This window comes from Lethenteron reissneri, chromosome 48 (genome assembly GCF_015708825.2).
Source record: "Lethenteron reissneri isolate LAM-NWPU_2019-01 chromosome 48, ASM1570882v1, whole genome shotgun sequence".
Taxonomy (NCBI): Eukaryota; Metazoa; Chordata; class Hyperoartia; order Petromyzontiformes; family Petromyzontidae; genus Lethenteron; species Lethenteron reissneri.
In genome coordinates, this window is record NC_083826.1 from 2,646,069 (window position 1) to 2,673,588 (window position 27,520).

General features: G+C 48.5%; 2 protein-coding genes across 4 annotated transcripts in view; both read right to left on the reverse strand.

Moving 5' to 3' along the window:
- Positions 1-1,458, reverse strand: part of LOC133354764 (laminin subunit gamma-1-like) — a 152,662-nt gene extending 151,204 nt beyond the window's left edge. The window contains exon 1 of one of the 2 annotated variants that reach the window (XM_061571862.1): positions 621-1,458. In XM_061571862.1, the coding sequence (XP_061427846.1) occupies positions 621-1,122 (502 nt within the window). In that variant the 5' untranslated portion in view covers positions 1,123-1,458. The remainder of the gene's footprint in view (positions 1-620) is intronic. The other variant, XM_061571861.1, reaches the window with a different exon arrangement.
- A 10,035-nt stretch (positions 1,459-11,493) lies between these two features.
- On the reverse strand, positions 11,494-26,770 carry LOC133354687 (epoxide hydrolase 4-like). Of its 2 annotated transcripts, none has more exons than XM_061571739.1 (8): positions 26,639-26,770; positions 23,576-23,852; positions 22,891-22,973; positions 19,828-19,985; positions 18,675-18,803; positions 18,268-18,371; positions 17,043-17,191; positions 11,494-15,347 (listed from the first exon to the last, which is right to left on the reverse strand). In XM_061571739.1, exons 2-8 carry the CDS (start codon positions 23,819-23,821, stop codon positions 15,119-15,121), a joined length of 1,098 nt encoding a protein of 365 aa, XP_061427723.1. In that variant the 5' UTR covers positions 23,822-23,852; positions 26,639-26,770; the 3' UTR covers positions 11,494-15,118. The 2 variants fall into 2 exon arrangements, with proteins under 2 accessions (XP_061427723.1, XP_061427721.1); XM_061571737.1 differs by having other exon boundaries at positions 22,891-22,976.
- Between the last annotated feature and the right edge of the window lie 750 nt (positions 26,771-27,520).

Below are 27,520 nucleotides of genomic sequence, written 5' to 3' on the forward strand. Positions count from 1 at the left end.
AGTTAGAGGGTGCGTGAGAGAGTGCGTGAGAGAGTGTGCATGAGTACGTGAGAGAGAGAGTGTGCGTGAGAGAGTGCGTGAGTGTGAGTGAGAGAGAGAGTTAGAGGGTGCGTGAGAGAGTGCGTGGGAGAGTGTGCATGAGTACGTGAGAGAGAGAGGGTGCGTGAGAGAGAAGAGCGTGAGTGAGAGTGAGAGAGAGACCATGCGAGTGCGTGAGAGAGAGAGGGTGCGTGAGAGAGTGAGGGTGCGTGAGAGAGTGTGCATGAGTACGTGAGAGAGAGGGTGCATGATCACGTGAGTGCGTGAGAGAGAGAGGGTGCGTGAGAGAAGAGCATGAGTACGTGAGAGAGAGAGACCATGCGAGTGCGTGAGAGTGAGAGGGTGCGTGAGAGAGTGAGGGTGCGTGAGAGAGTGTGCATGAGTACGTGAGAGAGAGGGTGCATGATCACGTGAGTGCGTGAGAGAGAGAGGGTGCGTGAGAGAAGAGCATGAGTACGTGAGAGAGAGAGAGACCATGCGAGTGCGTGAGAGAGAGAGGGTGCGTGAGAGAGAGAGGGTGCGTGAGAGAAGAGCATGAGTACGTGAGAGAGAGACCATGCGCGTGCGTGCGCGCGTCTCACCGAGGCGCAGCGTAAGGTTCACGGACGCCGGGTGCTGCACGCCGTGCTCCATGCTGCGGCTCTGCCACCAGGAGCCGTCTCCGTCCGCGTCAGTGAGCAGCTCAGCCCCGTGGCTCATCGCCGGATCGGCGGCCGAGCAGCGGTGGCAGGCGGTGGCGCTGGCGCTGGAGGAGGCGGAGGAGGAGGAGGCGACGGCCCCCGTCTGCGCGCAGTACTCCTCCTCGACGGGAATGCCGCACGTGTCGGACGCCTCCACGGTGGCGCCGAACGCCGCGTTCACGAACTCGGGCCGGCACAGCTGAGCGCGGCCCCGCGCGTCGTAGCAGCTGCCAGGGCCGCCCGAGGAGCCCGCGGCGCCGCCGTCACCGCGGGATGCCGGGTCCAGGGCAGCCCTGCCGCTGTGCGGGGCAACGACGAGCAGAAGCAGCAGCACCGGCAGCAGCAGCAGACGGAGATGGGGGGCCGCGCGTGGGCAACAGCGCCGAGCTCGCGTCTCCTCCATCCTCGTCGTGAATTTCGCGAGGGGCTCGGTGCGAACGCAGCGACGTCTCGTTCGAATGGTGGCGGTGGTGGTGGCGGCTTCCGATGTGTGTGTGCGCGTGTGTGACTGACGGATCTGCGGGCTGGACTGCAGCTCGTCTTGTTGTCGACGGGGAGCTGAATCCGCCGACTCGGGAGGGATGCGCTCTGCCCGCTGCCGCGGCCGCTGCGTTTTGGCTCGTACCGTATTTTTAGCCGTGCAAGTGACGCGCCATGATGTCACCAGCTGCTGCTGCTGTCGCTGTCACTGCCACGCTGGGGGCTCCGGGCCAAAAATAAAATTAAAAAGTGGCACGAGTATTATTGCTCCTCCTGCTGCTGTTGCTACCGCTCAAGAACAACGCAAACAAGCTGGACGGTTATGATGTGTTCAGCAACATACATCCGAAACCTCTGCTGAGTATCTCAATCACGACTCTGGAAGGTCAACGGTGGTGTCCGTTGACCCTGCTGTGAGTTGTGGTGGTGGTGGAGATGTCCCTGAGTGGTGGTGGTGGAACTCCCCGTGAGTGGTGGTGGTGGAGATGTCCGTGAGTGGTGGTGGTGGTGGTGGAGCTCCCCGTGAGTGGTGGTGGTGGAGATGTCCGTGATTGGTGGTGGAGGTGTCTCTGAGTGGTGGAGCTCCCAGTGAGTGGTGGTGGAGGTGTCTCTGAGTAGTGGAGCTCACCGTGCGTGGTGGTGATGGTGGTGGTGGAGATGTCCGTGAGTGGTGGTGGTGGAGATGCCCCTGAGTGGTAGTGGAGTAGTCGTACAACGCGGCTATATTCGTTTTAAAACAAGCCGAGCCGAGCGTGCTGGGTTGTGCTCAACTGAAGGTGATGAGGTGGAGATGTTGCGAGCTGGAGATGATGCGAAATGGAGATGTTGCGAGCTGGAGATGATGCGAACTGAAGATGTTGCGAACTGGAGATGATGCGAGCTGGAGATGATGCGAACTGGAGATGTTGCGAGCTGGAGATGATGCGAACTGGAGATGATGCGAACTGGAGATGTTGCGAGCTGGAGATGATGCGAACTGGAGATGATGCGAACTGTAGATGATGCGAACTGGAGATGATGGGAGCTAGAGATGATGCGAGCTGGAGATGATGCGAACTGGAGATGATGCGAACTGGAGATGATGCGAACTGGAGATGTTGCGAGCTGGAGATGATGCGAACTGGAGATGATGCGAACTGAAGATGATGCGAGCTGGAGATGATGCGAGCTGGAGATGATGCGAACTGGAGATGTTGCGAGCTGGAGATGATGCAAACTGGAGATGTTGCGAGCTGGAGAAGATGCGAACCGGAGATGTTGCGAGCTGGAGATGATGCAAACTGGAGATGTTGCGAGCTGGAGAAGATGCGAGCACGCTGTGTTTTCGTGCTCACGAGCTCCGCGTTCCGTCTCCGCGTTGGAGGGAGGGACCAATCCTCGTCTCTGCGGCGAGACGGGCGCAGGCAGGCGGTGGCAGGAGGAGAGGGAGGGGGGGGGCAGTGGTGATGGATGGGAGTGGGAGGGATGGATGGGTAAGACCTGGACGGAGTAATCCGCGTTTTAAACAAGCCCAACAATTTTTAAGCACTGCTGTATACGTTTCGCCGAAGGATATTAAGACGGCGTCCTTAATGTGTGTTCGAGAATCTAGAACTCTTGACTCTGGAGATGATTTCTGAAGGTGACGTCCTATTAGCCGACCCGTGTGGTATGAGCAGTGAGAGGAGTTCACGGCCCACAGGTAGGAATCGCGTGAGTTCGACTCCCTTTGAGAGGGTAGGGGTTGAGAAGTGCACACGTGCCTCTCTCATCCGCAGGGGGTCGATAAAAGCGGACACCGATCCTCAGTTGGCAATGCAACACGACCTCAATGCCCCATTCCTGTGCCATGGCCATGGGTCGTTGCACACAACACAACAAGTCATACCTCGCCAAGTTACAAGTAGCCACACGCATGTAACACCGCAGTGCTGTTAATCGTGTTTACACCTGTGAGCGTCTACTACAGAGCTCGCCAGCAAGCGAGCTGCCTCGCAACGGAGCATGCGTTTCGTGCTGTTTGTTCTCATTCATTCTCAGGGAGAGAGAATGATTCAGAGCAAGGCCGTATCCATGGAGTCAACATTGGGGGGGGGGGGGGTGACAAATCTTCCAGGGGGTCTGGGGGTCCCAACCCAGAAAAAAAATCTAAAATTAAAACTAATTTCCTGCCATTTCCTGCCTAAATATATTTAAAAATTCACTAACACATGGGATGAACTTTTTATTTATTTTTTATATTAATGTCTAATAGTGTATTGTATTACATTGCTCTGTTTTGACTTTTTTACCATTTCTTGTTTCATTGTACTGTATGTAATGTTTGAGATTAGGGATTAATAAAATGCAACCATAATCATATAAACAGAAATCTATGCATTGATTTATATGAAGACAAGTCCAGATATTGTGGCCAAGGTTTAGCAAATTGTTGTTTTTATTTACATAGCATAGCAATTATTATTACTTTTCAATATTTTTCTAGCAATATATTGGGGGGGCGGGGGACATTTTGAGCATATTTGGCTTGATTCAGAGGCGCCTTAAACAACAGACCGGAGCGGACAGCCAGCCAGAGCCGGCGCTACCAACAATACCCCAAACCTCTGTGGCCCTAAATTGGGATTATTTGGCGATACCGCGTGGGGAGTACAAATAAAAAAAATGGTGAACACATTCGTTCATACCACTGCCGTCTTAAAAGGGAAATATATCATAGGCGGTGTTTCGGTTCACGGGGCCTTTGTGCATGGCACATATATGGCCACCTCCATTCAAGAGGGTTGATACACGTGGCGAGGAAACCGGAGCATCCGGAGAGGACAAACGCGTGCGAGTGGGTGACATTCAGTCCACTCTTGATACATGGAAATGTGTCCGTATTCTAGATTTGAAGCTTTCGTGACTGCAAGGATTCATATTCTTAGGTTTTTTCGGTAAAGTCACGTAGGTAAAAAATTTAAAATAAAAATTAATAAAAAAAAATCACGACGTTTCGGAGGCAACACAAGCTTCCGTCTTCAGGTGGGACCGTCACAGCACGATAGCTGATTTTTATTTTATTTTACTTTTATTAATTTTTATTTTTTACCTACGTGACTTCACCGAAAAAAACTAAGAATATGAAATGTGTCCGCTTTGCTGCAATGCCATACCTCGGCTAAGCCAGGAGATGGCGACCTTAGCGCTCCCACGGGCGACGGAGTTTCGCAGTATTTGCGTGGCGATCCAGCAAAAACCTCTGTTGCTGCCCCCACACACAGTGCCATACCTGTCAAACCCTTATCAGTGTCCTACCTTATTATTACAGACCAATTCAGACTTTATTGGTCACACCATGTCATTATAAATCTCAACGTTCATCCTACAAAGTCACATCACAAGGGAGAAACACAAAACAAATAGACACAAAAATGCGTGTTGTCCGTATTAAAACGGCTGCACGCTGTATGGACCTGAAAACTCAATTTCCCTGCCCAAGAGCACGTGGTACACCGTATGGACTGTCAGCTACGCAGTGCTGTATTACAGTCAGCGACGTGCAGCAGAATAGCCATCACCACTGCTGCCACATCTGTGAAAAAGAGCTTTATAGCTCATCGGATTCCTCCAAAAATATTCTGATACAGCTCCAGGGCGTGGGGAGGAATGCGATTTTCCGTCTTGTGGCTAAGAGGTCACCTGAAAGTGGATCACTCAGAAGCAGTTCTATGACATTGTAGTGCGTAGTTAATGTGGCGCTGCGCTCTGCTGTTGTAGGAGAAAACATTTATTTAAAAAAAGTCTATTTAATTAAGTAGAACGTGTTGTCTATATTTATTTAAAGTTGCGCATTTTTACGTGACGTCACATTTCTCAACCCCCCCCCTCGTCACACACCGTCACAAATGTCTGACCCCCTCCCCCCAGGTGCGTGACGTAATTTATGGACGGCCCCTTACCTGGTAAAATTAAAAGTTTCAGTTTTTTTTATCAGTATGTGCGATCCATTCTGTCAGTGCTAGACATTCCATATTACGATGGTAAGAGCCACAAACACGTAAAAAATTAATTAATATCATGGCCCAGACGTGATTTGAACTCGCAACCTCCTGATTTGGAGTCAAGACGCTCTTCCGTTAACGCCACGAGGTCTCTGCAGCGGTCGGGCGTGGAAAACACGCGCGCGGGTTCGAATCGCCCGGCACCGCTCCCTTAAATATTTATTAATGACGGAGCTTTTTGTAGCTCTGTCTTCAGAAGCGACCTGGACACAAATGATAGCTCAACGAAGTGGCGGCTTGTAGTGTGGACATTTATCGCAGCCAAATACTCTAAACGCATGATTATGAATGTGTGGGGTGGGGGGGGAGGTCCCCGATATGTCGTCTCGATATACGTCGTTTCGCCCCCTACGCCGCTGACTTAGTGAGGAACACAGCGTAAAATGTGCCCGCACCTACACGTCGTTTTAAACTCGGTTCAGCCTGAGCCGAGTCGAAAACATTGTGCGTGTGACTTCGATTCTCGCCTACACCAACACCAGTGACGATTATCGTTTTCGATTATCGTTTTAGATTATAATTTTAGATGCTCGTTTTAGATGATCATTCTCGATCATCGTTTTAGATTATAATTTTAGATGCTCGTTTTAGATGATCATTCTCGATCATCGTTTTCGATTACCATTCTCGATTATTGTTATCGATTGCCATTTTATATTATCATTTTCTATTATCGTTTTCGATTATTTTAGATGATTGTTTTAGATTATCATTCTCGATTTATCGTTTTCGATTACCATTCTCGATTATTGTTTTCGATTGCCATTTTTTAATTATCATTTTCGATTATTATTTTAGATGATCGTTTTCGATAATTTCAGTTGATCGTTATCGATTATAGTTTTAGATTATTATTTTCGATTACAATTTTACGATGATCGTTTTCTCGGCTCAGCTGATTTCGACTCTAGCGGGTGGTGTGGGTGTCACACAGTGAGGGGGTAACGGCTGGTGCCATCCACCAGCCATCTCAGACAGCCTACCCATGGCACCTGCAGGGTCTGTCCCGAGACCTCTTCCTACCAGTGAGCCTTTGACGCTTCACTTAATGTGCATGTTGTTTATGTCGTTTATTGTGAAATTTCGATCAGATTCCAAAGAACACAGGATGAGATGTTACTATCCTTTGTGCAAGCACTTCCAAGAGTTCATGAACAGTGAGCCTGGTGAAATTTGGGGAGCGCATCGTCAGTAGTGAACCTTTGGGTCCTAGGGTGTTTCGGCCTTTCATACTATATCACAGTTCCTATGATCACTGTTACATTGCTTTTATGGCTTTATTTTGGTGATTTCAGTGTAGCATAATTGTGCTATGAAGAAGGACCATTACCCTAAAACGTCACCTATTTCTATATTTTTCGTTTAAATGCCTAACAGTGTTATTGACGAACTTGTTGAGTGTAGAACAATTAATGATTTACAGACGTTTGTCAATGCACAGCTGGATAAAGGCAACCTAACATGCCACACTCGTAGGGGTTGTTTAACCATACTTCACCTCACTGGTATAAGTGTGAGCTGGTGTGGGAATTAGGGTGCAGATATTCACTGACATCCGTGTCCAGGAATCGAATTGACGTGGCCTGGTTCAGAGCTACGCCTCTCCCCTACTCTGTCGCATATTTATAGCAATAGACGAACAATGTTTTGCCAGGAGGCACAGCTGAGATGCTACGGACAGCCGGATGAAGGGCAACTGTTAAGCCCAGGCATGTGCCGTCGTGTATGGGTGGCTTAGCGGTCACAGAGCTCTCCTCCGGGTCAATAGGTCACCCGGGTTCGGACCCACATCCGAGCTGCTGACAATAACCGGCCCGGAATGAACGAGCACGCAGCCTGCTCTCAACGTGCGTGTGGAGGTTGGCGTGGCTCTTGGTCGGGGCTGGCTGAGAGAGAGATTGTCTCTCTTTTAGCAAAGGTGTAATAAAGGACTCGACCACGAAGTCTGGCTTGGTGTCCTTTATTCGGTTCTTCTCTCGCAACCCACACGGCTGTCCTTCTATACGCCTTCCTCACTGATACTGATACTGCTGGTTACCCCGTCACGCCAACAGCTCCTCTGTTGGTCTCCCGTTGTTCTCGTAACCTTCCAGCAGCCTCGCCGCTGTTACCCTCACGCAGCCCCCACTGGCTGCACTCGCTGCTGTTTCTCTTCTCGTCGCTCTCGTAGCCTCTCGCACACAGCCTCGCCGGCTGTGTTCACCGCAGCTCCTCGACCACCCTCTCTCCAGCAGCCACACTGCTGTCTTCTCTCGCAGCTCCGCTGGCTGCTCCCTTAGCTGGCCACCGCTGGCCGCCGGTGCCACTCTTCCTGGCTTCGCCCAACGTGGCCTTACTCTTGTCCAGTCTCTCACTCTCCTCCCTCCTCTTCCGGTCTCATCCCTTAAGAACCTTAACCTTGCTCCCACGTCACCTAACTACACCTCTCCGTGACGTCACATCCGGGAGGTCGCCCGCGCCCGCATTACAAAGGGACTCAATGCCAAACGTACTTCACGATAGCCTGGTGAGGTGGGGAGCTCAGAGGCAGTGGTTGTCGCCCCACTGGTGGAATTTCAACCACTGGCTTCGGGGCGCTAAATAGGAGGATTTAGCACCAATACCCTCAATGTTCATTTGAGCAGCAGGAACTCAACTCGAGTAATCGTTGCCATTGTGGTGTTTTGATTAAGTGAATGCCCAATGGATGTGTGTTAACAGTGCAAGGGCGCAGAGCGTCACTGGTGAAGGGGAATTAGACCACGTGGTGAATCGAGAAGCCACTTAACGCCTCTGAGCAGCTCCTAGCCACAGGAACTTTGCTGAGAAAGGATGCGTGGGTGTGACGCGTTGTAAATCCACGAGCGACGGTAAGAAAGGGGCTGTATGTAGCGCTGTGTGGCTCCGTTAAGGGTCTTGCCAACAAGGGGGCATTTGTTTGGTAGTTTACAAGGCAGCATTGCTGCACGCACAGCCACCCACTCTGGCACGATCCCCTCTCAAAACACGGACACGTGTGTTGCTGTCGTTCGGAATAGAGGTGCAAACGTGTCTGTTAATAACCAACATCATCACCATCGTCATCGCCATTGCCTATCCACGCTGTCGAAAAAGTCACGTATAAGGGAAGTAATAAAATAATAAAAATAAAACATAATGAAATAATTCTCACGACGTTTCGGCCACAACGCAAGCAGCCGTCCTCTTATTATTATTATCATCATAAAGCATTGCCAGTCCACTGATGGATGAAGGCATCCCCAAGCCGAAGCCACCTCTCAGGATCCTGCGATGTTATAATCTACTCGGCACCTGCACGCGAACTGATCTCATTGCTCCATCTCCCTGGTGGATGTCCCCTAGGACGCGTTCCATTCCTTGGCCACCACTCCGTCGTTCTTCTTGGCCGTCGTCTGTCGCCCCCTGCTACAAGGGGACGTTTCCTCGACTCGTGATGCGACTACCGAACATCTGTGAAAATACTGGACACCTGTGAAAGAAAGCGCTTCATAGCTCATCGGATTCCTCCAGCATAAATCAATGTTCTGATTCTGAGCAGCACAGATGCTGTAACAAAAAAAAAATCCCAGGATTTATAACGGCGATTAATTGGGAAATGTGTTTTGCTTGGGCGCGTTTGCTCTGCGAGAGTGCCCCCTGCAGGGTTGGCGGCGTTGTCGGGGCGTGCTGAGCGACGGGCCGCTCATCATGCTGGGCTACGGGGAAGATCCGGCCCCCCCCCGATGGTGAACTGCGGAGGCACAGCAGGGGGCTACATATGGCCAGATTCACACCATCCTTGATCTCGGCAATTTGCCAGGATTGACTTGACGCTCCGTACCGCCCGTCCCGCTCCCCCGTGCCGCCGACTCCGCGGCTCGTGCGCCCCCCCCCCCCGCCAGCCAGTGTGTCTGCTGCAGCTACATGGTGTGCACGGTGGCCCTCCTGGCCTCGGCGTTCGTCACGGCCCTGGCGACCGCGTTCACAATCCTCACGGGCCCCCGCCGGCGCCACAGCCGCCGTCGCAGTGGCCGCTGTCGTCATCGCCTTCGCTGGTGCCGGTGCTCAAGTTCAAGTTAATGCATTTGGTATAGCCCTGTGAGCCATTCGGCTCTTGAATCGGGTGCAACCGCAACAAGCAAAAAGCTAAAACATGAACAAAAAACATCTTAAAGTGAATAAGTGACTTAAGTGCAAACAGAAATCCAAGAAAAGACAGCAAAACATTGCAGAAAAAAAGCACCGTACACCAACACTGTGTGCAAAAATCCCAGTGGGATGCAAGTCAAACAACCAACAACAACCACAAGACAACTTAGATTAAGGCTATCAGTCTAACTCTGTACTACAACAAACAAACATGGCCAAACCAATATGCTGAGCGCACCGGCGAAGCCTGACTGCTGATGAGACATTGAATGTCAAAACCAGTCCTGAGTTTGGTTGCGTTAAACAAATTACGTACTAAATTTCGATTTAAAGCTTTCGTGACTGCAGGGATTCATCTTCTTGGTTCTTTCGGTAAAGTCACGTAGAATGGAAATAATAAAATAATAAAAATAAAACAATTAAATCATTCTCACGACGTTTCGGCCACAACGCAAGCAGCCGTCCTCAGGTGGAGAAGAGGTCTGTCGAGAAGATGAAACCCTGCAGTCACGAAAGCTTTAAATCGAGAAGACAGACCTGTTCTCCACCTGAGGACGGCTGTTTGCGTTGTGGCCGAAACGTCGTGAGAATTATTTTATCATGTTTTATTTTTATTTCCATTCTACGTTACTTTACCGAAAGAACCAAGAAAATTACTTACTCCCTGATGGCCGTGTAGCTGATGAGATTGTTACAGTTCGTGGTGTGGGAACAGCAGAGGGCAGGGCAATGCCATCCATTGTTGAACTGCAGTGCTCTGCTCTCGAATTTATGTACTCCCTGCCTTCAACAATAAGCACTGACCAGTGTGGTAATTTAAGAACTATGGGAGCCTTAAACATTGAAGTCTATGGGAACCTTAAACATTCATTCTATAGGAGGCTTTAGCATGAAGTCTATGGAAGCCTTTAACATTGAAGTCTACGGGAGCCTTAAACATTGAAGTCTATGGGAGCCTTAAACAGTGAAGTCGATGGGAGCCTTAAACATTCATTCTATAGGAGGCTTTATAATAAAGTCTTTGGAAGCCTTTAACATTGAAGTCTATGGGAGCCTTTAACATTGAAGACTATGAGAACCTTAAACATTAATTCTATAGGAGGCTTTAACATTACGTTATATTTTTTTATTAATGGTTAAATAATTAGCGGGTGTCCACGTTGGTTAGGCTATTGCATTTCGGGAGTCCGAATTCAATGGCGTTGGAATTCGGACTCTCCTATGTGGAATTGGGACTCTTGATTTGGAACTCCTTAAGGTTGAAAGTGAGACTCCTCAAAAAGCAACATGGACCCTCCCAGTACCCCCCCCCCCACCCCCCTTGGACCTACCCCGTGAAAACACCGCACAGTACCACAACTCCCATTACCGCGCTGTGCCACTGCAGCTGCATCACCTGGCCACACGGTGACACTTCAGCTTATTTAGCGGGCGTCCGTGTTAATTAGGTGGCTTAGCGAGTGTCCATATTGTTTAGGTCGTTTATTGGGTGTCCACGTTGGTTAGGTCGTTTAGCGAGTGTCCTTGTTGGTCAGGGCGTGTAGCGAGTGTCCATGGTAGGTCATTTAGCGAGCGTCCAGACTGGCTAGGTTGTTTTATCGGGTGTCCATATTGTTTAGGTCGTTTATTGGGTGTCCATGTTGGTTCGGTCGTTTAGCGAGTGTCCATATTGGTTAGGTCGTTTCGTGGGCACCCATATTGGTTAGGTTACAGGAGTTCCAATTCAATGGCGTTGGAATTCGGACTCACGATTTGTAATTGTGACTCCTTGGGTTTGCAAGTGAGATGCCTCAAAAAGCAACATGGACCCCCCCCCCCACCCACCCAGGACACAAACCTGGACCACACCAGAACGCCAAATGAACCGATCCCGGATCCCCAAGGAAAGCAGGGCATTGTTGGCATCATTGAGAAGAGATGTAGGGCACCGTTTGGGACGCCGAGGCAAATACACCATCGGGTTACAGGAACCAATTCACGAATGGAATCGTGGCAATTAATCGTGGCGATTCTTTGAAATCGGAGATGGGGGGGTGGGGGACCATCACAGCTGCACAGCCAAATCTCACACGAGGGATAACCCCGTGCTCGGCCACGGAGGCTCAGCCTAGCCAGGTAGAACAAAGGTCACGCCAAGAGTAAAACACAAGACAACGGGGACATTTATTGCACGAGTAACATGAGATCGATGTTAAAAATAGGCACTGAAAGGGCCTGGCAAACACCGTACAGAAATGACTCCTGACAGGTAAAATCTGAAGCATGGTGCGAATTTACATAACATTGGCATTGTCATCAAAAACGCATAAAAGTGACCATTACATTTATCGCCCTTTTGTCAATATCACAGCGTGCTAACCACTATGCAATCACTCCTCCCTAATAATCATTACAATGGAAGCAATATTTTAAATTGCAATTAGTGATCAATGAAATCAAATGCTTACACAGTATGTAATATATAAATCGAATTGTTAAATGACCACAACTTCAAAAAAAATAACGTTGACATTTCAGCTAATGGCCGTAATCAATGTTACACATGCATATACAACTCATGCCACAATACTGTATACCTTCTTGCCAATATTAAAGCCATTTAGTATGTCTGCTCAATTGAGCGGCGGTGGTTGGCGCATGCCTATAATCCAGCGCTGTGTGAGGGTTGATGGACCGCACAAATGTTAAAAAAATTTCCTTCTCATGGGCGTTGAGATGGCTCGCCAGATGGTATGGCAACATTGGGACTAATACTGGTAGTAACCTCCTGGTTACACCAGCACACAGGGGATTATTGTGTCTATCCGTCGTGCATCCAAAAATGGGAAAGGTGGGGCTGGGTGGAGAGGGGAGGGTGGGGAGGGGCTAGGTAGGGAGGGTGGGGCTGGGTGGGGGGTGAGGGGTGGGGCTGGGTGGGGGGTGAGGGGTGGGGCTGGATGGGGGGGGGGGCTGCTCACCCCGTGGTGCCCTTATAAAACTCAACGTTTAACCTACTCACGCCGGCTTGTGCCCGCCCTCACAGTCGGGCATATTTTCAGAATACACCACGCCGCCGTTGACCTTGGCTATTGACCGAGAAATCCCAACATCCCTCCGCAAGAATGTTTTTATCTATCCCTTCTGTGTGGTATAGTGTTGCCCCCTAGCATGTGGGTATTTTTATAGATTGCTCCAGTTTTACTCCCACATACGAACACTCGTGAAATGGCCGAAAACATCTCAATACAGAGGGGACTGCAGGGCTTGGGCAACTGTCGATACCAGCTGACCACATGGCTGCCTTCCGCTTGTCCGTGATTCTCTCTGCCTCTGCGTTGTTCTCTTTTGTGAACAGCAAATACTGGCGCGTTAAAAGTCAAAATTATTATCTATCCTACTGTCACTCAATCCATTTTATTCACTATAGAACTAATTTATTAAACAACAAAGTAAAGAACCCATGCTCTAGTCAGCCATCCTAAATCACAGCAATTTCTATATATATAAACGCCACCGTAAATCAACACAAAATGCTAATTTGTTTTATTTTGTCTTCAGTCACCTACAAGTGCTCAATTCTGTGAAGCAGCATCAGTTTACTGATACATGACACTTCACCCTGAAACTAGAGGCTGACGCTAGGCTGATCCAACGTCTAAAAATAGCATATGTAATTGACCATCACTACTGCCTCTAGACATAGGCACCGATGTCAATGAATCAGTTACACGTTGAGTTATTGTGGGCGGCATCATCACACACATACGCATCAGCCCAGCGATGCATGCTTTGAACTAGATTGTAAATACATTTTAGCCAATGACTTTTAGCATTTTAATAAATCATAATTGGCTGTGGGATGGGAATCCTGGTAAAGCACTAATTCGCTCAGTGAAAAAAAAAATGCAACCTGGCTCTCGTTGAATACTTGTAAACTCTACAAGTGTATAGTTCAGAAGTATTCACAAATAGGCCCTCTAACAATACTCAAGATAGCCAAACCATTAAATACAATTTCTCACATATCTTCAACCAGCCATTTTTCAATCCACACCACACGATGGCAATGTGCACAGAAATGCGTGGATAAGCGTATTCGGCTCTCGACCCAGAACTGGAAGGATTGTGAGAGTTCAAGTCTTGACCGGGGTTGGATTCAGGTCATCCAGTAGTGGGGACCAACCGTGAGAGAGACTGCTGCTCTGAAACACCGTGCTGCAGCCAATCGGTAGCCATCACGCGATCTTTCAAGGTCAAGGCGTTATCGTGGCCAAAGCCACTAAGTGACTCTACGCTTCGCCAACGCTGCAAAGCAGACACACGACCTCCAAGACTTGCCCGAGCAGTATCCCGCCATCTCGCCGAAGGTGTTCACTTGGTCGCCGGACTCGTGAAGACCGTTCCGATGCCTGTATCGGTAAATCTATCTCTAATTACACACCTGATGATGGTGTGACCATACCAGTTAGTTTGCCCAGTGGGCTCCTGCATCAACTTCAATTGGTGGCAGCCTTTGGCAGGCAGTCGCTCGCGGGCGAATCGAGGCATCACGAGCGAGCGGTGCTTGTACTCAAATCTGAGACCGAGGCTCAGGTCCGATCTTGGCTCAATCACAACTTTGGCACGTATGGCAACCATAGATTACCATGTCCAGCAAATGGATTTTGCTGTAGACGGTAATCTCCGTTTAGCACGGCTGGCTACGTATGGTGCAAAAGAAGTTCAACATACAATTATATTCAAATTGTGCTAACAGTGTTAGTTCATTATATATACATTTACATTCATAAATGTCACAGGGGCAGTGCATCACTTTGTGTTGGAGAAGGGTCATGGGAGATGACATCACAGAAACTGCTACCGAAGTCTCAACAGGCATCTTTATCGACACGAGGAGCACATTTTTTTATTGCAGGATAATGTACACTCAATTCTCAGAGCCAATTTAAGTGCAAGACCTAAATTTAATGCATTTTTTGTACAGTTATTGGTAATTCAGCCGAGATCATAAACTTCCCTGCACTTGAGAACCGGGCTTAATCGAAGGCAGCGAATTGGATCTGAGGCAGTGCCAGTTGAATGCTCTGGCATAAGCCACCAAGCGACCTTTCCTCGTGTTTTTTTTAATGGTTAAGTCGCAGCTCATATGGCTTTACTCACAACACTGGAAAATAATCTTTGCAGCTCACAGTTTAAATCGAAGGTGATATTTCTGGACCACCGAGAGCCAAAGAAAACTGGGATTCAATTCAAACGTGTAATTTTCAGGGCCTGCATTTGGCAGCAATGTACACAGACACCCAGACCCTAATAATTTTACCACCATCATCACGAGTAAACTGCATAAGTGAAAATATTTCTATTATTTGATTGATAAGTTTGGGATTGTTTTATTAATCCCAGGTGCTTTCCGGCTCAATACTAAGTATGAAATGATGCACCTACGCAGTGATTCGATGATTTAACACGATTTTAAATAATACAATAGAAACATCTATTCTTGTTTGTCTGGTGTTTTACCATCTGTTTTGTATAAATGTTCCAGTCTTATTCCCAGAGTTTTGTCTGCTCTGTTAGCATTACGTTAACATCTTATTTCCACTTCATTTATAGAAATCGTGATAATCGAACGTCACACGCATGATTCGATTCACATATCGTGAGCATGAGAATCAATTACAATCGATTAATCAACGCGTCGTCACATGCCTGCCGATTTCTTAGCACTCCACCCACTTTAATGAGCGTTTTACATCTGAGCAGAGAGGTCTTAGCGGCAGAGCAATCAACTTATGAAAAGTCGTCGGTCTCCTTGAGAAAGGTCCACATGAGCTTGTTGACCACGTCGGGCTGGTCCTGCTGTACCCAGTGGCTGGCGCCGGGCACGATGCGCAGCGAGAAGGGCGCGCTAATGTGCTGCTGCATGCCCTCCGTCATGCCCACCTCCAGGAAGGCATCGGCGTCGCCCCAGATGACCAGCGTGGGGGACTTCACTTCCACGTGGCGTCTCGGAGCAGAGCTTGGGTGAGAGCGGGCGAGAGGGGTGTGTGGAGAATACACGCGGCATTCCTACGTCGCACGAACACGTCTCCCTGCTCAGAGGAGCAGCGGGGAGACACTCATTGCCACCGGTGGCCTAGAACTAGAGGTGGAAATTCCACATTACTTGTGACAGGGTCCAGCCTCCCGCACAGGATGACGAGATATTAATTGTGCACAACGTGGCACCGTTTTAATTTTGTTGTCGATTTTCTTTTGACGATTACATTTTAATTGTGCTGTTAGTCATGTCGCAACAAATATATATCCACTTCTAACTATTGCAGACACTGGATCATTGCGCACGTTAGAGAAAGGCCTCAGTAACATTACATCAATACACAACTTATGATATAAATTGCCTCTTAAACACAATAGTTGGTTTATCTTGGCCGTATGCCCTGATAGAGCTATATGACATTTGACAAGATGTTGTTTTCTCTAAAAGCTGAAAATATGCCACGTGGGGCTGGGTGGGGAGGGGCTGGTCACCCCGTGGTGCCCTTATAAAACTCAACATTTAACCTACTCACACCGGCTTGTGCCCGCCCTCACAGTCGGGCATATTTGCGGAATACACCATGCAGCCGTTGACCCTGGCCATTGACCGAGCAACCCAACGCTCCTACCAGCTCCCTCCGCAGGAAAGTGTTTAAAATGAGTTTGTCATGGGAGGTAAGTTGATGGTCTCAACATGGACACTAAACATTTTGCTTTGATTGAAAACGTCACACTCTTTGCAGAGCATGGTAATGGTGTACACTACCTCTTGTGGTTTAAGAGACAATTGAACAAACCTCATGAATCGTTACGACATCTTCTTCCAGAGCCGTTCTCAAGGCACATGGTTGTGCACTGCTCACTAACTTTGAAAGCTAATTGTTATCTCATGACATGACTCTATTTGCAAGATTGCAGTATATAATTATTTCCTCGTTAATCGCAAGGGATACGTTACGGAGATGCTCATGAATATCAAACTTGGCGGATAATGATATTGGCCTGCAAAAAACGTATATATTTTTTTATTAATTACCTTAAATAAATACATAAATAAGCTATTAAATACATTCAAATTGTCATAACACATCTCTTAATCTCATCACTTTATCACATCGCATTCTCCCTCATCACCTTGTCTCATCACTGTCTTTCTCTCCATGCAGTTATGTAGATCTCCAGGTGCGATTCGCGAACGGCCAAAATCGCGGGATGGCAAGTTGGTGAATAACGAGGGACGACTGAAATTGACGAGACAATTTCGATTTATAGCTTTCGCGACTGCAGGGATTCATATTCATGGTTCTTTCGGTAAAGTCACGTAGAAGGGAAATAATAAAATAATAAAAATAAAACATAATAAAAATTCTCACGACGTTTCGGCCACAACGCAAGCAGCCGTCCTCAGATGAAGAACAGAGCTGTCGGAAAGGACGCTGTCTTTCCTTCACCTGAGGACGGCTACTTGCGTTATGGCCGAAACGTCGTGAGAATTTGTATTATGTTATATTTTATTATTTCCCTTGACACAACAAGTTTCAAAAATAAAATTACTTAAGTAATTGCATTTTTTTATCTGGATAATGCCTTGAGATGTATTATCTCACGCGAAGGGGTATCCAAGGATGCAGTATATCCATTGAAGGCCCAACTATATCATAGCAATGCCACTCACTTGAAGATGTTCCTGTAGTAGTTGATGGGGCCCGTGATGGCTCTGGGCTGAGAGAACGTGAAGAGGTATGCCTCCATCTCCTCGTCGGTGAAGCGACGCTCCTTGTTCCTGATGCCGGCCTTCTTCCCATTAAAAGCCTCACGCAACATCTGTGAAGGTCCATCCGCTTAGGAGACTCGCTTCAGTGTTAAAACTCTTGACTGGTTTCAACGTTCTGAGTCTCGTCACTAGTGGGACCTGTTCAACAGATGCTACGGGATGTGGTTAAACAGGCCCGTGTCTGCTTACCTACCGTGTTAGTACCAAAAATCTTTTACAACAGAGCAACATATATAATCTTGCTGTACTGGACTCAAGGGCCATATTGTGTTTATAGAGAGCACCTGCCTACATCAGGCAACCCAGCAGAATGTGGTAACAGGCCATACTCTGCTAATGAGACTCAGAAAGTCAAAACCTATCCAGCGTTTGCATACTTTAACTTGTATTGCTGAAAACATTAGTCTGGTGGGTTTTATTGTTCATGCTATTTTATTCGCATATCATTGATAAATATTATATTTATGTATAAGCTAAAGTTCACACGTTGGCACATTGCTGAAATGCAAACCAAAACCTGGGCTGTGAGGTGGTCAGGAAATTTAAATAAAGACAGTGAATTCAAATCATCCGTGTGGAGCTTTGAGTGCTACCCCCTGCATGCATGTGGATTTTCTCCGAGGTCCTCCAGTTTCCTCCCTCCACACACTAGACACTTATGCATTGCATTTTCCAAACTTTCCCCCTCCTCAAAAATAATATTCAGACCAAGCAAGGCTTTTCTGGACGAACTAAAGACATTCTGATTATTTTGTCTTGTTCGTCACCACTTTAATAGGCTTTCTAGAGCAGCTGCCAAGTGTCTCTCTGCACCAGAGCTACACACTGCTGTCATATCCGGGGTGAAGTACCCAGTTCCCGCCTCATTGCGCTCGATTCAACGCAACGCAGTCGGGGTGACCCGATGATCCAAAGGTCACCAATTAACTCCAGTCACTTGCATTCGCCTATTTATCACTCGTCTATCGCTATTACCACGGTTACCTTTGCTGTGAACAGCAATCATTGATTCCTGCAAGCCGATGCCGAGGGTCTGGTCTACCAGACTGACTGCGCTCAGCAACTGTTTGAAAAAAAAATGAGCCATGTCTCCCATGACTTTGTTCAAAGCAGAACCGGGCCTTACGTGGAAGTCACCGTATCGAATGAGAAACTCGGGAAGCCACGGCAGCTGAAAGAGGAAGATGTAGCTGGACTTGAGCAGCTGGGCAGGATGACGCACCGCATAGCCTGAGAGCCATACACAGCAGGACATGGACAAGGAGACAGCAGCTTTATGTGTCCGGTCAACTGCCTAGGAGCCCACCCTCTCTTGGATTCACTCCCTCAGCAATTGGATAGACCGTGCTATGTGTTTTGGCCCAGGTCATTGTTGCATACGAGACTATCTTGGGTACTTGAGTTCTCACTGGATTAAACAAATTATCTTGAACGTGAAACGTGGCTGTGTTCATCAATATCGTTAGTGCGAGCCAAATGTGCCACTTTGCACACAAGCCCCCACTGAGAGCGAAACACAAAATTCTTACTCACTGAGGCCGATGGATGGGTGTGGACAATTCATGATGATGAGCTTCTTCACCATCTCCGGGTAGTGGATGGCGAAACGCCAGGCCAGCAGGCCGCCCCAGTCGTGGCCCACGAGAATGCACCCCGTGCAGCCTGGCGGTGGGGAGGCATGGCAGGGGTCACCGATGCACAGAGAGTGCGGCCAGCCAGAGCTAAACAGCGGAGTCAGACAGAACTGACACGCTCATCCCAGAAACCTGTGCGAAGATCATGGCACGTGCACATGAGTCGTGCATGGTAAATGGGGCTTCTGGTCACCATCCCCTTACAACACACTCTGACTAAGTGGAAAATAGGTGCGTAATGATTCATCAAATCGTATTCTCATAATACATGCATCGAATTGTATTTGTACATAATTTATGTATTATTTATGCATATTATAAATGATAAATATTTCATATACACGTGCAATTATTTATGTTATTCTGTATGTAAATGATAAAGAGGTGTCATAGCACAGTGGTTTGCGTACCACGTTAAAAACCTGACAACCTGACTCTGATGCCTTGCCACGGCTATGAGTAGTCATTTATATCTGAACTGGTCCTGGCACCCGTCACTGACTAGCATGGTTACATGTGGTTAAGCAACCCCTAAGACAGACACGGCGTGGGGAGGCCTTCATCCAGAAGTGGATTGACAAAGAGCTATAAAATGTCACGGTCACTTTTGTGCCTTTTGATTGCAATGCCAATTTTTGATTTAAAGCTTTCGTGACTGCAGGGATTCATATTATTGGTTTTATCGGTAAAGTCACGTAGAAGGGAAATAATAAAATAATAAAAATATAAAACAATAAATTCTCACGACGTTTCCACTGCAACACAAGCAATCATCATCAGGTGTGAAATCCACACCAGGCTACAGATTGACTTATCGGCAGTCCTGATTTCTGTACAGGAGTGCTGGGTGTTTAAAATGCAGCAAGTTGGCACAATGGGAAGCACAGGTGGTGCACTTGTCAATAATATCAGTCGGTCAACCCACAACACCCGCGTCTGTCCCGTGCCAGCGAGCCTTCGACACCTCAGTAGCCTCAAAGTGCACCTAGCCCGGTACGGATGCCGTGGCGATGTCCACCGCCACTTCGCGGCGAATGGTTGTCGGCACCCACCCAGAACCTCGATGATGCACCGAATGTCTTCGAGCAGCAGCGGCAGGCTGTAGTCCTCGTGCCGTGTGGGCGCATCCGACTGGCCGTATCCGCGCAGATCCACGGCCACCACGCGGTAGTCGGGGCTGAACTCACGCAGCTGATGTCGCCACGAGAACCTGGGATGCGGCAGCGTGGCAACCACGGCATTTCGATTTAAAGCTTTCGTGACTGCAGGGATTCATCTTCTTGGTTCTTTCGGTAAAGTCACGTGACTTTACCGAAAGAACCAAGAAGATGAACAACGGCATTCTTGAGCTGCGCGTGTCCAGTTTGTTTTGTTTTACATAAATACAGCTGCTGAGCACAGGACCCGTGGCCCAAAGCGTAAAGCAGGCAGCAACAAACGGCACAATTAAAATTTGTAAATGCATGAACACGATTCTTGCATTGACCAAAGTTATTGTAATCACTTGGGAAAAAGACAATGGGGGGGGGGGGAATTCCACATTAAACCCGTGCTCAGGAAGACACAGAAGCAGTATTCATGTTTTGTTGAGTGCTGTCACCTTTTTAAGTGTGGGTTCGGTCTGGGACACCAAATTTGCTTCCACCGCACAAAAATACTCTAATCAGGAGTTGGTCCAACATTCTAAGCAGAACCCTCCTGGAATTGTAAAGCATGCTTCGCATAAATAACTATGAATATATAGTATTACTGCTAGGAACCTCCTGGTTACACCAGCCCACAGGGGATTATTGTGTCCGTCCAACGTACAGGGAGGGGCTAGGTGAGGAGGGAGGGGCTAGGTGAGGAGGGAGGGGCTGGGTGGGGAGGGGAGGGTGGGGAGGGGCTGGCTGGGGAGGGTGGGGAGGGGCTGGGTGGGGAGGGGAGGGTGGGGAGGGGCTGGGTGGGGAGGGGCTGGGTGGGGAGGGTGGGAGGGGTGGGGCTGGGTGGGGAGGTGCTGGTCACCCCGTGGTGCCCTTATAATACTCAACGTTTAACCTACTCACGCCGGCTTGTGCCCGCCCTCACAGTCGGGCATATTTGCGGAATACACCACGCCGCCGTTGATCCTGGCCATTGACCGAGCAACCCAACGTTCCTATCAGCTACCTCCGCAGGAATGTGTTACTATTCGAGTCATAAAACATTAAGGGGGGTTGACCTGTTATCCCATCCCATGAAAGAAGTATGCAGGAGTCAATAGCAGCACACTAGAGATCGTGGGTACAATCCCGACCCTAAAGCCTGTATATTTGGTGTTTGCATGTTCTCGCCGTGCTCTCTTCGGTTTTTCCCTCCGGTTTTTATTAGGAAACATGTGTTTAGAGTATTTGGCTGCTATAAATGTCCACATAAGCCACTTCGTTGAGCTATCATTTGTGACCAGGTCACTTCTGAAAAAGAGCTACACAGCTCAGTGGGGCCTTACCTGGATAAAATAACAAAAAGTAAATAGTACTATGCTCCCTATGATGATTTACTTTCTGTTGAGTTCCCTCGGCAACAGCAACTCATATCTAAGCCTTCTGATGCAGAAGAGGACATCGCCAGCAGTGCCAAATGCCAGCATTGCCAAAGGCAACTACTTTGCAGAAAACTTATTTAAACAGTGATAACCAGCTCCTCACCTGACTCCCAAGGTTGCTGTAACCAGCCCGTGGCATTCAAGGGCAAAGGTCAGTTGTTGCAGTCCTTGCATAACCATGCAGATAACTGTTCGTGTTATCTGCACCAATGGCTAAGGCTGCTGCAGTTAAGGTCTAAACATCCAATTTGACATGTAAGATTGTCAGTCAATTTGTCTGTATGCTGAGACAAGCTAATCGGCAACATGCATTTCTGTTGGGCACCGTTAGACAACACTGGACATTCCACATTCCTATGGTGGGGGCAGGTATTTCCATAATACAATCACCGTTAACGTTATTGAACACGAAGCGGAGATTTGAACTTGCAACCTTCCCATTTTGGGCTGAGCACTCTCCCACCAGCGCAAGCTGACAGGAAGACAGTGAGTGGTATTGTATTACCTGAAGACCAGACTCTAAACAGTAATTGAAGACAGTTGACAATGACGGTCGTGCTCTTAACAATGAAGACTATGGTCTACTGCTGCCAACACCCACAGCTAATCCACAGGAGCCCACGCAGCACACAAAAAAACGTGGATTTCTAATCGTGGGGGATTTCAAGCGACCGCAAATGAACGAGAGCTATAACGCGGTGGTTTTAAAATCCCGCACACTCACAGCACACACAGATTACCACGTCTGGAAAACGCCCTCCCTTCTAAAGTTACACATGGGCTGTCGATAATGCTGACGGAATACCGACACGCTCGGTGCCCTCCTATGCACTGATCTGGCGGGGGAGAGGCCATTGGTGGGTGGTATTTTTAAATCCTTTATATTAAGTTCACTTGCTTGCTTGCTTGCGCGCTTACGACCGTGCAAATCTTTCGGTCGTTCTTTAACCCACTTCCCGTGATCCAATCGAGCTGACATTTTGCACACAGACTCGTTGTGCGTGACAATTTCTTTTCGTGAAATTTTTTTCCAAAATTTGACACTTTTTAGGATTTTTTTTTATATTTAATTACCAATTGCTTAATGGTGGCAGGCAATCATCTGACCCATAGGTGGCAGCCATCTCAAGTCAGAGGACGAGAAGACTCTAGCCGCCCGTTTTAAAGACCAATGTGGGCTGGGTTGTGGCCCATTGAACACGCATATAAAGGATTTATAGTGAAAAACTTTGTTTTTACGGGTTATACTTGTTTAAACCCAGTTGCTGAGTACAGGGCCAAAACCACAAACTGCCAGCAACAAACAGCAATGTAAGAAATTCAGTACGTAAGAGCGTAACACATTTCTCAAATTGAAACATGATGATGGGGAATTCCAAAGTTGAGCGGTGCGAGGATAGAACCAGAAAGAGATGTGTCGTGGCCTGCAGTGTGGTGGTTGGACACATTACGGTTCAGACAAAAGTCTGGTCGATTGAGAACTCAAACATGGTCTTCCAGCGACTCGGGTTGAAAAGCTCTGAGCGTCGTTCCGTACGCAACTACGCCTCACCAGAACTCGGGGAAGCCATGCAGCAGCAGCATGAGAGGCTTGTTTCTGTCACCAGCCATCACGTAATGGAACCGCATTCCCGACTCCTGGCACACAAGCACAGCAGCAAGGGCCAACTAAAAAAACCCACGTGTCCATTACAATACGCAGCGCGACGCCTTAGGTTTCATGCTCAAGCTTTTCTACATCTCTTCTACCCATGGCTGTTTCCATCTGTCCAAATGTCTTTACCGGCACTGAAATTATATTTTCCAGGTCCCACATCTCTGCTTAATATTCCCAATTCCTGTGAAGCAAGAATAACATCCTTTGTCTTCGCCCACAAGCTGACAAGGTACAGGTTTTGATTTATTGTACAGCGTCTTGGCGAGGTCACATTCAAAAGCTTTGTAAACTCAAATTATATTGCATTGTATTGTAAGTTAAATAAAAGCAATCTTAGGATTGTTTGAACAGTATAAAGAAAACATATTTAACATGCAGCGTTAACAGCACATTTATATTCACAGGATCTAATAAAAAAAACATTATTATGACTTATTATGAAAACATGTGTGTTCACATTCCCGAACAATGCCTACGAGGTCCTCTTGTTTATTAGTTGTTCCAAGCAGACAAACTCTGAAGCAAAAGTCCTATCCACACCCCCCTGCAACCCCACACTACCCCCCAAAAAAATTCTCACCCGGACCCGCAGAAAGGAGTGCTCGCCCAAGGTGCTGTCAGAGAGGCAGGGCGGCGGCTGGGTGCGCACGTGGGGCCTCTTGAGCGCCGCACGCGGGTGTTTCAGTGTGCCCCACGCCATGCGGAGCAAGGCCAGGTACGCTGCGAGCAGCGCCAGGGCAAAGAGGATACCCCGCACGCACACTGACTGCATGCGCAGGACCAGCTGCGTGGGCATCAGCAGGAGGCGACCCCACATGTTCAGCATGGTCGCCCTGTTGGTGACGAGCTCTTGGAGGCTGAAAAGGTTTAGGAAACAAGCATAAGATGCCCGTTTAAGGCCAGAATGTAGACTTGGTGTTACGTCTGAGTAAGTTCATTCTGTTTCCCAAAGTCACATCACAGCCGTAAAAACATACGGGATACGAATTGAGAGATTTGGTAACTGTAACAGCTATGTGGCAGAAAGCGTTGATCTTCCCCCTTAAATTCCACCATATCCACTCATGGTTCCCTCCCATGCTCATCCCGGATGAAATACGATGACCAAGCTTCGGATGCAAAATAACACCTCTCTATTAACACCAAAAACCACAACTAAACTTATCGAGTGCCGGTAGGGAATTCCTAATCATGAATTGCAAGGTGCATCAGGGCAACGATGTGAAGAAAAAAAAACAGCTAATTTTCACAACACGCCCACACATATCGTATGCCACCTCCCATGCCAGTCCACAGAATTCTCGTCCCAGATCTTTTTGTTCCTCACTCTAGAGAACACAAATTGCCAGGGCACAGCACGAGAACAGCCCCAGGGTGCAAGGGCACGACTCGCAGAGAAAAGGCCCTTTGTGCACGAAGGCCGTGAACTCCAAGCCAAGTTGAACACTGTAGGCTTTCGTGCCCAATATTATCCATAAGAGTTTTTTTTCGTTTAGATGGCGTAAATATAAATGTGTCGTTAAACCCACCACTACCCACAGCCAATTGGTAAGGTTTGTCACGTCAATAAAAACCATGCCAATTCGTTACTAATTCAGCACACCGATTTGTTGGAGAGTTAACCCACATCAGGTGACAGGTCACAGATGCGTGCAATGCAGGGCTGGACGGACTCTGCCAGGGTGAGTCACGTTGTCGCCAGCGCAAAGGGGTTGGCACTAAGCTGAGCCAGGCATCGGGGTCGCACGAAGCTGACGATCACCAGCAAAGGCGAGTCGCGTTGTCACCCGGCCACACAGCTGAGAGCCACTAGGATCACGCAGTGGTTACCTAAGAGCGCCTCGCCTGACAACCCCATAGCCTCAGCCTAGGGTCCGTCCATAAATGACGTCACGCGATTTTGGACGATTTTTGACCCCCCCCCCCCTTTTGTCACACGGCGTCACAAAAAGTCAGACCCTCCCCCCCCCCAGGTGCGTGACGTCATTTATGGACGGCCCCCTACCGTTTATCCCAAATGTTTAACCAAGCGAATGGGTGCTCTGTGTTTATACTCCTGGGATCCCCTGCTCCCTATCACACTGGATCATCGTTGCAAGGTAGTTAAACTGAGATTTCTAGAAGTCACCACACCATGTAACACCGGTTCATGTTCACACTGGGACCCTGGATCGCTGTCCCAAGGTAAGTGGAGTTAGAATCTTGATTTGAAGCTTTCGTGAACGCAGGAATCCATACTCTTTGGTTCTTTCGGTAAAGTCACGTAGGTAGAAAATACAACAAAATAAATCACGACGTTTCGGGCGCAACACAAGCGTCCATCATCAGTTGGGAAAGCATGGTCTGCTGCTGATGCAGACTGTTTTAAAAGGTTTGAAATGAATATAGGTCAAGGGTTATAAAGAAGTGTTAATGTGAGAGATTAGTATGTAACTGTAAGATAGGAAAGCGGCCTCCTAAAAGAGGGCACGGAAGTGACTTTGTTAATGTGAGGGAAAGTGGAGTTAGACTTGAAATCCTGGGGCTGGGATCACTGTTCGTTCACCGTTGTCTGATACGCCTCGATGTCTGTTACCCGGACCACTCAACGTGTCTCCACATGTCTCTGTTTATACTGGTAGGAACCTCCTGGTTACACCAGCCCACAGGGGATTATTGTGTCCGTCCGTCGTGCATCCAAAAATGGGAGGGGTGGGGCTGGGTGGAGAGGGGAGTGTGGGGAGGGGCTGGGTGGGGAGGTGATGGGTGGGGAGGGACTGGGTGGGGAGGGGCTGGGTGAAGAGGGTGGGGCTGGGTGGGGGCTGGGTGGGGCTGGGTGGGGGTGGGAGGGGTGGGGCTGGGTGGGGGTGGGAGGGGTGGGGCTGGGTGGGGGGTGGGAGGGGTGGGGCTGGGTGGGGGGTGGGAGGGGTGGGGCTGGGTGGGGAGGGGCTGGTCACCCCGTGGTGCCCTTATAAAGCTCAACGTTTAACCTACTCACACCGGCTTGTGCCCGCCCTCAGTCGCCGTCGTTGATCCTGGCCATTGACCGAGCAACCCAACGTCCCTACCAGCTCCCTCGTGTGGCTCTGTACAGCCGTTTAAATAGGGAACCTGTTGATGGCCCTGTACCTAGGTCGACTCAGCCTTAAATGGGTACCTGGTGCGGTGTGTGTCAACATCGCCACTCGGGAGCCATTCGGCTCTTGAATCGGGTGCCACCGCAACAAACAAAAACATGAACAAGAAAACATCTTAAAGTGACTACGCAAACAGAAAAATCCAGGAAAAAACTGCAGTCTTCCAGAAAAAAAGCACCGTACACCAACGCTGTGCAAAAATCCCAGTGGGATGCAAGTCAAACAACAACAACCACAAGACAACTTAGATTAAAGGCATCATTCTAACTCCGTACTACAACAAACACACATGGCCAATACCAAACAACTTTTCGAAATCATCAAAATAAAGCCATAAGCAATGTAACAGCTCTATCCCCAACAGTCTGTTAAGGCTACACGGGGTATATCTGTGTATGTGGTGGTGAAAGTACTGCACGGTAATTGTCCCCGAGTTTGTCGTAGGCCATGCTGTAAATATATAGACAAGGTGGGGGGGGGAGATCTTTGTCGTTGTGCGTGGACGGGAGACCGCGTGTTGTTGTTACCTTCACGGCGAAGTCACAGAGGTCCTTTAGCCCAGAGGTGGAAAAAAAAACTAAAATAAAAGAGACGAGACGGCCGCAGCGTGCGCACAGAGCGGGGAGCAGCTTCCGTGCTCAACACGGAGGCGCTGATGGGGGGGGGGATGCTCGCCAATCACGTCAATTGTAGGCAGCGTCCGCCATATTACTAAGGGAGGCACACAATGTTAAGTCAATGGAGCGTCCGCCATCTTACTCAGGGACGCATCCAATGTGAAGTCAATTTAGCGTCCGCCATATTACTAAGGGAGGCACACAATGTGAAGTCAATTTAGCGTCCGCCATATTACTCAGGGATGCACACTTGTCAATGTAGCGTCCGCCATCTTACTCAGGGAGGCACACTGTTGTCAATGCACCGTCCGCCATCTTACTCAGGGAGGCACCCAATGTTTTCAAAGCAGCGTCCACCATCTTGCTCCGGGAGGCACCCCAATGTTAAGTCATGGCAGTATCCGCCATCTTACTCAGGGAGAGACCTGTTAAGTAAATGTAGCGTCCGCCACCTTGCTCCGGGAAACACCCCAATGTTAAAGTCAAGGTAAGGGACCGCCATATATTTGGAGAAGCGACAACACCATCTTACTCGGGGAGTCAGCAAAGAGCTAACATCGCCGTGATCCTGAAATTTGAGTGTTATAATCATTGCCGATTTATATCTGAACCGGTCCCGGCGCCCCCACACACCTCCTTTACCAACCCATGCTGACTATAGTGGGGTTAAACAAACCCTAAGACCGACAGTGTGGGGTGGTCTCCATCCAGCAGTGGATTGACAAATGGCAGTAAATGGAACGTTCACTTTTATGCCGTTTGATGGCAATGCAAATGTTTCTCACGACGTTT

What these genes read in the sequence shown, in the direction of transcription:
- LOC133354687 (XM_061571737.1), bottom strand. Translation starts at nt 23,821, where the DNA reads ATGCTGAACATGTGGGGTCGCCTCCTGCTGATGCCCACGCAGCTGGTC. An exon ending in ACTCCTTTCTGCGGGTCCGG is followed by an intron (nt 22,977 to 23,575) that starts GTGAGAATTTTT and finishes CTTGTGTGCCAG; the next exon opens with GAGTCGGGAATGCGGTTCCA. An exon ending in CATGGCTTCCCCGAGTTCTG is followed by an intron (nt 19,986 to 22,890) that starts GTGAGGCGTAGT and finishes GCCGCATCCCAG; the next exon opens with GTTCTCGTGGCGACATCAGC.